This window comes from Sphaeramia orbicularis, chromosome 12 (assembly GCF_902148855.1).
Source record: "Sphaeramia orbicularis chromosome 12, fSphaOr1.1, whole genome shotgun sequence".
Lineage (NCBI taxonomy): Eukaryota > Metazoa > Chordata > Actinopteri > Kurtiformes > Apogonidae > Sphaeramia > Sphaeramia orbicularis.
Window position 1 is genome coordinate 80,589,821 of NC_043968.1, and position 13,047 is coordinate 80,602,867.

The following is a 13,047-nucleotide window of genomic DNA, read 5'->3' on the forward strand; positions in this document are numbered from 1 at the left end:
ATTCTTAATGCATGTATTGGCGTAACATAAGCAGGATGGATCAGCACCCTACGCCATACTGAACCTGTAAAAATAAAACATGTGATATGTAGTATATAATCTGGTAAGAAAAATTGGGGAATCTAAAAGAATAGAATATTTGTTTTTCAGGTAAATTCAGTTCAAACAGAACTTGGCCATTTGTGACATGAAAATATAGCATTAATTGTGATGAAATTGGACATTTTTGACCTGAAAACAGTTCATATGACCATCAACATGTTGAACAAAACAGAAATCCTGTAAGTTTGCATAACTTGCATTTACCAACACAAAGTTCCTTTGGGGATTGACTTATACTGATTTCTTATGCACAAAGACAGAAATAAGACCTCTCAGCAAATTTTAGCCGAAATGCAAAAACTACACGAAGATATTAACAATCGTTTTAGTTCAGGTTCCACATTCAGACCAATTCAATCTCATAATAGCCTATAAATACTCACAACTCCAATTTTTCTCTTTGTAAATGTGAATGTTCTCATGTATTTAGACAAAAACAAAATACAATTTCGCAAAAACTCTGAATAACCTGAAAAAATATGAACAACCTGAAATGTCTTCAGAGAAGTCCAATTTTAATAATATTTCATCTGTTACTAAATATTTTGTGTATTTGTAGATCCATTGTGATCTGTAAGTTATAATGTACATACGGAAATGATAAACTAAAGCATAATAGTGTTAAAATTACTTTTTTTTTCAGTTTGTTCATGTTATTCACATTGTTTGAAAGGACAGTTTGTAGATGTAAACATTTTCATAATGTAATATTACTTTTTTCACAGTAAACATAGAGAAAAGTTTGGAGTTGACATTATTTATCACCTCCGCCAAGGAGGTCATGTTTGTGCCGACATCTGTCTGTCTGTTCAAACAGAAAGATTAATCAACAGAAATTTAAGCTTTTACTCATAGTTTCCACTGATAAAATCCATGAGTTGAAAGCCCGCAAAACCTGATTTAATTAACGCTTGTGACCTCCTCTAATTTACTAGCCACTGGTTATCTTCGTAGCAAAAATGTACATGCACAAAAAACTGCCAGAAAATCATCCTTCAATCCTCATCAGACTTTAATATTTTAGGCTGATTCCAGAAATTCATGTATCAGCCTATAATGGGAAAATAGGACCACTGGCCCTGTAGCTTACCAGCCAAATTAAAAGCTTTGGGAAAGGTATCCAGATGCCATTTACTATCACCCAGTTCTGTGCATTTATTATATTACAGAAATAGCCCATGTTTTGGTCATATTCCAATCAGATCTGTAAAAAATTCAAATTCCAACTTGATATCATTGATACTTACTGATTTATTGGATCAATTCACTTCCTATCTCTTATAATGGGAAAATTTTTCAAAGTGACACCAAATCCAGAATCAGATCCGGATCCAAATAATTTCCCTACCTTTTGTTGACATCATCTTAAAGAAGCTGTATACCAAGTTTGAAGTCAATCAGAATTGTAGTTTTGCAGAAGAAGACGATTGAAATTTCTGTAACGGACGACAGACGACGACAGACAACGACAGACAACGACAGACAACGACAGACGACGACGACGCCGGATGCCGCATGACGACAATAGCTTACGGCTGGTCGACCGGTAAATCAAAAATGGCTGAAACTGGTGAAAACACTAAAAATGTCAAATATCACGAGTTTTCTTTGAAATTAGTCTAATTTGAGTTTTGTTGTTTTGTTTTGTCACTGTTTTTGTCTGTAGGGGCCTCTTGCTAGCCAAAGAGGTTATGTTTTTGCTGGCGTTGGTTTGTCTGTCTGTCCATGTGCAAGATAAGTTATAGACAGATTTGGATGAAAATTTCAGGAAATGTTGATACTGGCACAAGGAACAAATGATTACATTTTAGTGGTGATGGGGGGGGGGCACTGATCTGCCTTGGCGGAGGTCTGCGCTCTCCAAGTGCTTTTCTAATATATTATCATGTTATTATTTTACTGGTCCGGCCCACTTCAGATCACATTTAGCTGAATGTGGCCCCGGAACTAAAATGCATCTGACACCCTTGTTCTAATTAAAAGGCTGCTTGTCATATTACATCCTCAAGGTGGAGGAGGTATGGAAAGGATACTGGTTTTTTCCTCTATTGTGTGCCGCTCAAATCACGCTCTCAGGTGTTTTTTTACTTCTTAGCATCTTCAGCGCTACATTTGCATTGGAGCTAATGTGATAATCCAGAACATAAGGAGCCGGCTGATAATGAGGGAGGAATCATGGCTTCTTCATACCGACCTATAAAACCCTCCAGAGCATAAACAGGCGAGTATTAAAGTTTTATTTTCTAGTACATGGGGCAGAGTGTGCCACTTGACCTCCCTGTGCAGCAGTCTCTTTGGTTTATCCTCAAGCTGCGTTATGTGGCTGTCAGGGTTCAAACGCTGGTTTAAGCCCAGCGCATATGTGAGCAGTTGTAGGAAGGGGGGAAAAAAAAAAGGGAAAGATGACCAGGAGGCTCCGCTAGCATACAAGACAGCAGATAAAGAAAATATGAAGGTGTGGAGGAAGCACGCTGACAAACATGGTTAAACACTCAGGAAGCAGAGCATCCTAAAAGAGGATACATGTAGTATTTATACACTATATGGAGTCTGGGATACAAAACAATACAGACACATGTTATAATACAGTTTTATATTATGGGATATATATCACTGTATTGGTTAGTTTGGTTGAAATTGTTATCTTTGTTTCCAAAATGCCTCATAGATGTTTTTTTTTTTTTTTCTCATTTCTCTCGACATTGATTGTTTTTTGTTTGTTTTTTTATTATCTATGACTATGATTTTAAATGTTCTACCTCTAAATTTCTAAAATATTTTTCATGCTCTGACTATAAATAATACATTTCTACCACAACTAACCATCTACTTTCATCACATCTCACTGAGGAAGAAAAATCTCCCATTAAACTTTAAGGAAATATTGATTTTTTTTTATTTTTTTTTTTTATCTCAAATCATCATGAACAGGACATCTTACAGCTGTAGACATGATGTGTCCCAATATTTATGTCCATATAGTTTATAAACATCAATCAGTGTTGAGGGAAATTAAGCCAAAACCATCTCTGAGATTTTTTGGAAGCAAAGATAACAATTTAAACCAAACCAACCAATGCAATGATATTTATCCCAATATAAAACTATATTATAGTTAACCTTATGCAGACAGGAAACTAAAGGATACAAAACAATACTGACACGTTATAAGATAGTTTTATATTGGGATAAATATTATTGTATTGGTTAGTTTGGTTTAAAATACTTTCTTTGCTTCCAAAATGCCTCAGAGATTTTTTTTTTTTTTTCATTTCTCTCAACATTGATTGTTTTTTTTTATCCATGACTATGATTTTAAATGTTCTACCTCTAAATTTCTAAAATATTTTTCATGTTCTGATAATAAATAATACATTTCTACCACAACTAACCATCTACTTTCTTCACATCTCACCGAGGAAGAAAAATCTCCCATTAAATTTTAAGGAAAAATTGATGTTTTTATCTCAAATCATTATGAACAGGACATCTTACAGCTGAAGACATGATGTGTCCCAATATTTATGTCCATATAGTTTATAAACATCAATCAATGTTGAGATGAATTAAGTCAAAACCGTCTCTGAGGCATTTTTTGGAAACAAAGATAACAATTTAAACCAAACTAACCAATGCAATGGTATTTATCTTAATATAAAACTATTATAACATTAGTCATTATTGTTTTGTATCCCAGACCCTTTTCCTGCTCTGACTGTAAACAGTAATTTTCTACCACAACTAACCATCTACTTTCTTCACATCTCACTGAGGAAGAAAAATCTACCATTAAACTTCAAGGAAATATTGATGTTTCTAAACTATATGGACATAAATATTGGGACACATCATGTCTACAGCTGTAAGATGTCCTGTTCATGAGGATTTGAGATACAAAAAAAAACATGATGAAAAGACTCACAAAAATAACAAGTACAATCAATAGTGTTTAGCTGCATTCCACTACTTATTACTGAAACTCTAAATAAAGTCCAAGGAGGCGGGTGTGACACTCACCAGGCGCTCGGACATGGGCGTCTTGTCGCTGGCGGGCAGATGCTGTTCCAGAGCGAGGACGATGCAGTTGGCGATGATCGTAGCCAGGATCATGTACTCGAATGGAGTGTGAGGGTTAAGGAACAGTTGGAGGAAGGAACATGCATTCGCTGTACTTTCATTTCACAACAAAACTTACTTCAACATGACAATACACTGCAAAAATCTAAATCTTACCAAGTGTATTTTTCTCATTTTTAGTCCAAATATCTCATCACACTTAGAATAAGACATAATCACCTAAACAGGAACTTTTCAGTGAGACATAAGAACTGATTTTTAGACAGTAGATCTGGAAAATCTGATTTCAAGAAATCTTACAAAGATAATTTTCACTTGTTCCATTGGCAGATTTTTTGTCTTGCTTAATTCAGGATCTTTTTTTTTGTTTAATTCAAGATTTTATGGGGTTTTTTTTGCTTAATTCAAGCTTTTTTTTTTTTTTGCTTAATTCAAGATTTTTTTGTTGCTTACTTCAGGATATTTTTTGCTTAATTCAAGATTTTTTTTTTTTTTTTTTTTTTTTTTTTTTTGCTTAATTCAAGTTTTGGGTTTTTTTTTTGCTTAATTCAAGATTTTTTTTTTTTTGCTTTATTCAAGATTTTTTTGTTTCTTAATTCAGGATCTTTTTTGCTTAATTCAGGATTTTTGTTTGCTTAAATCAACATATTTTTTTTTGCTAAATTCAAGATTTTTTTTTTTTTTGCTTAATTGAAGCTAAAAAAAAAAAGTCTTCCAATGGAACAAGTGAAAATGATCTTGGTAAAGTTTCTTGAAATCAAATTTTCCAGATCTATTCTCTAAAAATAATTTCTTATACCTCACTGAAAACTTACTCTTTAGGTGATTATGTCTTATTTTAGGTGTGATGAGATATTTTGACTAGAAATGAGAAAAATACACTTGTTAAGATTTAGATTTTTGCAGTGTACAGTTTTGGTTACTTATTGTTTTTCCTTAATTATAGTTTTTCATATCAATCTGACATTGACAAAGATGAAAAATAAGGGAATTTTATCCATAATTTTTAAATGTTTTAGTTAGTTTTGTAAGCACACAACACACTGCAAAAATCTAAATCTTACCAAGTGTATTTTTCTCATTTCTAGAACAAATATCTCATCACACTTAAAATGAGACATAATCACCTTAAGAGTAACTTTTCAGTGAGATATAAGAATTTATTTTTAGACGACAGATCTGGAAAATCTGATTTCAAGAAATCTTACCAAGATAATTTTCACTTAATCCATTGGCAGATTTTTTTTTTTTTTTTTTTGCTTAATTCAAATTTTTTTTTTTTTTTGCTTAATTCAAGCAAAAATGGAACAAGTGAAAATTATCTCGGTAAGATTTCTTGAAATCAGATTTTCCAGAGCTACTGTCTAAATATCAGTTCTTATATCTCACTGAAAAGTTCCTCTTTCTGTGATTATGTCTTATTTTAAGTGTGATGAGATATTTTGACTAGAAATGAGAAAAGTACACTTGGTAAGATTTGGATTTTTGCAGTGTATGAGAGCATACTGAGGCCTGGCACAATTCTCACATGATCAAAATCTGGTGACCTATATCAAAACAAAATCCAACAACATATTTTATCATTTTCCACTTTCTGATCAATGCTCTTGAACTATATTGTTGCAAAAAAACGGCTTTGCATCTTGAAGTTATTCAGTTTAACACATAAACACCCAGTGCTACTTTTGTAGTTTTTCACAAATAGATTTTTCACTATATTTGGCTTATTTAAATAATTTATCACCATTTATTGTAATATTATCCTCTTTATTTTGAGTTTTTGCAGTATAAATATTGTATTTTCCTATATTTACTTCACTGATCATGTAAATATTCATTAACGCTCAGTGGAAATTCAAAGGTTATTATATCAGAAACTGAGAAAACTGAAGAAAAAGCTAAATCTGTCATTAACTAAACATAAACCCACTGTGTCCATCCACTACCATTGATCCAGCTCCATGGGTTTTACTGGGGAATCAAGGTTGTAGAAGATGACGGTGTTTCCACGGTAACTACGGAGCCTCTGAATGTCCAAATATGGTCATATCTGATGATCATGAAAAGATGAATAACTGTATTTTACACCAATTATTGACATGGATTGATAGGATTAGTGGATCAGCAGGTATTAAACAGTTTAGATCAGTAGATGGTTTTGAATGTTTGAGTCTTTATGGGTAAGATTAACTTAATTCATCCCTTTAAATCCATATTTACATACGGCTTCTCCTAATTTACCTTTAACTATACTGTATCAGGGCCATAGTATATGGTTAATTTTGTATTCCTGTATTCCTGTGGGTTCTGCCCCTAGGATCAATAAACTTCGATCTAATCTAATCTGATCTAATATTGATTTTTTTCACCATAGTTGATGATGCAGAATCAAAATACTAAAGTCTTTATATATGAAAATTTACATTGAAGATTTGAATAATCCTTCCTATGCATTCTTTTGCCACTCTTTCAGTTAAACTAGGAGATCAGTTAATGTCACATGATTATGGCAACCGATAATGCATTAAGGTTTTACAATTCAGCAAGTGTCTTTTGTATATAGAGCCTAAGCCCCGCCCCTTCTGGTTTTCACTGGAGCAAATATGAACAATCTGAAATGTCTTAAGAGAAGTAGTAAGTGTAATTGTACCAATATTCTGACTGTTCCTAAATGTTTTGTGTATTTGTAGATCCACTGTGATCTGTAAGTTGTAATGCACATGTGTACATTATAAACTGTGAGGAAGACTGTTTTTTTTTTTAAAGAAATTTTTGTTTTTTTCAGGTTATTCACATCTTTTTTGTCATAGGATAGTTTGTAAATGTAAATATTTTCATAATTGAATGGGGTTTTTTTGCACTAAAACAAAGAACATTTTGGAATTGTTAATATTTACAAGTTATTATGTTAATATTTAAAATTGCACTGATATGTCTTAAGAGAAGTCAGTGCAATTGTACCAATATTCCGTTATTAAATGTTTTGTGTATTTGTAGATCCACTGATCTGTAAGTTGTAATGCACATATGTAAATTATAAACTGAGGCAGACTGATTTTCTTTTTTTTTAAGAAATTTTCATTTTTTCAGGTTATTCACATCTTTTCTTTCATAGAATAGTTTGTAAATGTAAGTATTTTCATAATTGAATTTTTTTTTTTGCACTAAAACAAAGAACATCTTGGAATTGTTAATATTTACATGTTATTATGTTAATATTTAACATTGCAAAGATTTTTCTTCAGAAATTCCAGGTGACTCACATTTATTTAAAGGACAGTTTGTAGCTGTAAACATTTTCATAATGTAGTTGTACTTTTTTCACTGTTGTTGATATTGGGCTGAATCCAGCCCCTGAACTAAAATGAATTTGACACCTCTGCTATAGGTATAAAGTACTTCTATTTTTACATTAGAATGCCTCAGATTTGTTTCTAACCTTTATATTTCTCACTATTTACTTTTCGAACATTGACTGCTTGTCTTTTTTTGCTCTTTTATTTTTTCTACTTTAGGTTCTAGATCCTCTGATCCAGTTCATTCCTTTCCTTTGTTGGTAAATTCCACTGGCATTTTCAGTTGAATAACCCCTCAGTTGGCATGTCTGTATTTACCAAGGTTATAATAGTTTGGGATTTTTCATTATAGTTTAGTTTTATTTAATTTTGACTTTGTTTGTCTAATTCAGTTAGTTTTAATTCATTTTTAGAGCAGGTTTGTTAGTTTTTATTAGTTTTAATTTTTTTCTAAATGCTTAGTTTTAGTATTAATTTTAGTTTTGTGGTATCTTTTATCTTCTTAGCTGTCGTATTCAAATAAATCCCAGACAGGACTCTGCTGCTTTCTCCCAACTTTAGTCTGCATGTTTCCAGGTAGAGTGGGGACCAGAAACCGACTTGAAATGACAAGTGATGTGAAGTGACGGACCGTGAACTTCCGTATGGTGCCGCTAGCTAAAATTGCTGGAGCAAAATAAATCGCTTTCGTATCAATCCGACACAAAGGAATTTTATCCGTAATTTTTATACGATTTAGTTTTGTGAGCACACAATACAGTTTCAGTTAGTTGTCGTTTTTTTCTTTAAATTATAGTTTTTATTTACTTCAGTTAACGAAATGTTTTTTCAATTCTAGTTTTCGTCATTTCATTAGTTTTCGTTAATGACAATAACCTTGGTATCTGCACTGTAGCTGCAACCGATTAATCGACTCAAAAAAAATCATTCAACCACACTTCTCCTGAATCAAAGCTTTGTTTCCTTCATTTCTCTGCTGTTAAACATTGGTTCCACTGTTGTGTTTCACACAGACGCTTATTGTGACGCACAAAGAAGCTTCAATTCAGGAAAACTGCAATAGAATATTTCCCTTTAATCAATTCGAGTCGATTAATTGAATCGTGACTTTTTGCATTCACTTCAAGCACCTAATCGATTAATTGGTTGCAGCTCTAATCTACACATGAAATTTGACACCATGGCAACATGGCCCTATTGTTTATCTGTTGCTAGGTAACCCACTTCAATGATGATTCTGTGATTCAGGGCATAGCAACGTGATTGGCCATTGTATTCCAAAATCACTAATATCTCCCAAAATATTGGTCCTATCAACTTGCAGTTTTCACTAGTCTCTTCCTTGACCAAAAATACATAAATATCCCAAACTGCAGCAGTCAACTCTTTCTGGATTTTGTGTGATGCCCAGAACACACACACAGAGCCCACTTCCCTTTTATAATATAGAATGTTGCAGAATTCTAGGCCATTAAATGTCTCTTCTTCTACATTGTAACGTGTGTGCGCATAATTTATCTATAATTAGACGGCGATGGCATAACATAAAGAAAAGATAATATTGTTAACTGTAATTATATGTATGATAATTAATCATTAACTCTAATGACAGGTCAATGCAGAGTTTATATAACAGCTATGACAGCCTTCCAGTGAAACATGCAAGTGGAAAAATACAATTAAAGAACCATTCGACAATTCTTGTTCACGAAACATACACCTTACGTCATGCGGTGGAGGCCTTTCTAGAAATGTGCTGTACATGGGTTCATGGTTCTTCCAGATGGTTGACCATTTCTGACTGTTTTCAATGGTTGGCTCATTCTGCGGTCCATTTTTACTGGGTCAATGCCCGCGAGTCAAGGTCTATTAAAGGCCCTATGAATCCCAAGAGGAACAGGAGCTTATAACCATTAAGGCCGAGATGCAGAATTATTACCCATAAGACACACCGACTGCTCTGATGGGGCAACCACAGCTGCATTTAACGGACAGTGGATATTCAAAGCAAATGGGTCGAACGGCAACTCTTGTTTGTTTTAGCTCTGCACAGTGGGAAGGTAAACCGGTAGATATGACCGTTAATCCTCAGTTATCTAAGAAACATGGCTTTACATTTTAGTCAAGTCCGTCTAGTTCTAACCAGTTCACCGCAAAAACCTTCACCCACAATGATTTTAATAGGGTTTGCCTAAACCTCCTAAGACCCAGCTAAGGGTTTTCTGTCCACATTTATGGACAAGAGTTTCACAACTTTATGCAAAAAAAAAAGAAAACTGTCCACCACAAAGGACATTCCATAAAAATTAAAAAAAAAAACTGCATCTGAAAAAACTGTTGCATCATGTTTCCAATATAGGCACTTATTTAATAAAAAACAAAAAAAGCTTGTACTTTGCTGACATTTCCTGGGTCTTAGGAGGTTAAATCTAGTTTTCCCATAAAATGTGGAAATGTTACCACAGTATCTTTTATTATTATTATTATTATTAACCCATAAAGACCCAGGCGTCCACTGAAAACCAAAACCATCTACTGATCTAAACTGATTAATACCTGTTGATTCACTAATCCTGTCAATACTTGTAATAACTGGTATAAAATGGGGCGGGTCTTAGGCTGTAGGATGCTATAATCATGTGACATAAACTGATCTCCTTCTAGTATAACTGGAAAAGTGGTAAAAGAATGAAGAGGAAGGATTAATCAAATCTTCAGTATAGATTTCTGCAAATAAAAACATTACTATTTTGATTCTGCACCGTAAACCATGGTATAAAATCAATAGAAACCGTGCACCATGGCCCTGATAGAGTATAGTTAAAAGTTAAACAAGGAGATGTGGTATAATGTAAATATCATGAATTTCTAAGGATGAATTTAGTTCATCGTAACCCAAAAAGACCCAAACATCCACTGAAAACCAAAACCATCTACCAATCCAAACCGTTTAATACCTGTTGATCATCTAATCCTATCAATCCATGTCAATAATTGGTGTAAAATACAGTTCTTCATCTTTTCATGGTCATCAGATTCGACCCATTTGGACGTTCAGAGGCTCCGTAGTTACCATGGAAACACCATCATCTTCAACAACCTTGATTCACCAGTAAAACCCATGGAGTTGGATCAATGACAGTGGATGGACACACTGGGTTTACGTTCCGTTAATGACAGATTTGACTGAAAAAGTCCCATTTTCTTCAGTTTTCTCTGTTTTGATGTAATAACCATTGAATGTAATCTGAGCTTTAATGAACATCTACTTGATCAGTGAATTAAATATAGGAAAATACATGATTTACACTGAAAAAACTCAAAATAAAGAGGATGATATTCCAGTAAATGGTGACAAATCACCTAAGAAAAGTTAAATATAGAAAAAAAAAAATCATTTGGGAACTGCCACAAAAGTACCACTTGATCTTTATGGGTTATGTCATCTTCAGTCAAAGGTGAAATGGCCAAGAAATTCTAAAATTATAGTGTCTTAGATGATTAAAGATTTAAATTTTTTAATGTTGACATGAGATCATTATGATTCTGAAGTTGTTTCCTTTAGTATAATGACATTCCATATAAACATGGGAAACATAGCCATAATATTTAACTTATATGAAGCAAACAGGTTGAATTTTGTAATTTTGTTGAAGAACAAACTGCCTTCAGCAGAAAAATCTCAAATTTGTTACTCATTTTTTCAAGTTTTTCAGTTAATTTGATTAAATGAATCAATCTGATATATTTCCAGTCCTATCTTCATTATAGTCATGAGTCTAAAAATGTTGATGTTAACAAAAACTAAACTAGTGTCCATATTTACTGACCATAAGTACTTGTATTTATGTTTAACAATGGGGTTGAGTCCATTTTTTTTGTGATTTCTGTAAAAAGATGTTGAAAATCTGCCTATGAAGCTCTGACATTTACAGATATAACCTGCACAGGTTCCAGCTCTGAGGATATTTTAACCCTTTCATGCATAGTGGTCACACCAGTGAACAGCTATTCTCCAGCTGTTCTCTTGTATATTCATGGCTTTTGTTGTTTTAGTTCCATATCAGCCAACACAGTGGACCCTCATGCATCATCCCATAAACTGCAATTCAGTCCATTCCTGTAACTTTGCTGTTCTTGATAAACCTGATCTGCAGTGACATGTTTGGGTGTAAAGCAATTGTTAATTGTTATTAAACTGGAATTAACGTTTTTTTTTTGTTTTTTTTTAACAAAAAGTTTTTGGTTGTTTTGCATATTATCTCCATGAAGTGAATAATAAATAGAGTGTGTTAAAATGTGAGAAAACATTTGATTAGCAGCATTAAATACGTTCTAATTGCATAGTTTTCCGTATCACTTTCTGATATTAGGTTTTAAATACATGTTTCTTTGCTTCAAAAATTAAATGCATGATCTCCGACTGAGTGGACATCTTTGTAACTCCTTAAAAAAAAAAAAAGCTTGATCGCATTGTTATTTTCATGCCTGAAGAGGAACAAAAACACTCAGGAAAAATATATTGACAAAGGTTCCATAATTCATGCATGAAAGGGTTAATTTATTTTAGTGGACTTCAGGCTCACTTAAACTCATTTTTTCAAGCTTTCCAGTTATTTTGATTAAATGAATCAATCTGATATATTTCCAGTCCTATCTTCATTATAGTCATGAGTCTAAAAATGTTGATGTTAACAAAAACTACACTAGTGTCCATATTTACTGACCGTAAGTACTCGTGTTTATGTTTTACACTAGGTTTGAGTCCATTTTTTTTGTGATTTCTGTAAAAAGATGTTGAAAATCTGCCTACGAAGCTCTGACATTTACAGATATAACCTGCACAGGTTCCAGCTCTGGGGATATTTTAATTTATTTTAGTGAAATTCAGGCTCACCTCAAATATTTTCTGCCTTTAAGATTTCAAACTAGAAGATTTAAAGAGGGTAAACTGTGATATTAGGACCAACTTTCCAATGGCTAAAACCTTAAATGTGAAACTTTGGCAGTTTTTTTTGTTTTTTGTTTTTTTTTTAGTGTTCAGAACGCGCTGTGGAGCAGGGAGCGTGGGCGACCTCAGCTCCACGGAGGGGGCTTCCAAACAACACGAAGAGGCGGTGTTGGAGCTCCGGACCAGCGGGTCTCTGGAACCGAAATACACCCGGCTGTAACACCGACCTGCCCAAGGAACACGGAAGACGAGGGGGTGGGGGGGTAGGAGGGGCACTAAACGCACACTGACCTGCCTTTGCCTTTTTACGCACGCACTTAATTGAGCACCATTAGCGTAAATCAGTGGTGATGTTTGATGACTATTAACTCCAGCACTGGTGTTTTTGTTTCTGCGCACACTAGACTGTTTCCACCACACATTCTGACTAAAGAACTTATCAGTGGATGAGAAGGCAGCGCAATAGGTGGATTTTACAGCCTATTCAGAGCATCTTCGTGTCATGTTCAACTGAGATAAGAAATGGAGCGACAGGTGCGTGAGCGTTTACGCGCACGGAGGAGAAATGGATAAATGGAGTGTTTCACAAGCTGATAAAAGCAAACAGCGCACCTACAGTCA

At 33.8% G+C, this 13,047-nt stretch overlaps 1 protein-coding gene across 1 annotated transcript in view; it reads right to left on the reverse strand.

The window, feature by feature from the left end:
* The window catches only part of LOC115429602 (voltage-dependent N-type calcium channel subunit alpha-1B-like), a 469,655-nt gene that overhangs the window by 438,934 nt on the left and 17,674 nt on the right, over positions 1 to 13,047 (reverse strand). Inside the window, exon 4 of the mRNA XM_030149195.1 lies at positions 4,120 to 4,225. Coding sequence (XP_030005055.1) covers positions 4,120 to 4,225 — 106 coding nt within the window. The remainder of the gene's footprint in view (positions 1 to 4,119; positions 4,226 to 13,047) is intronic.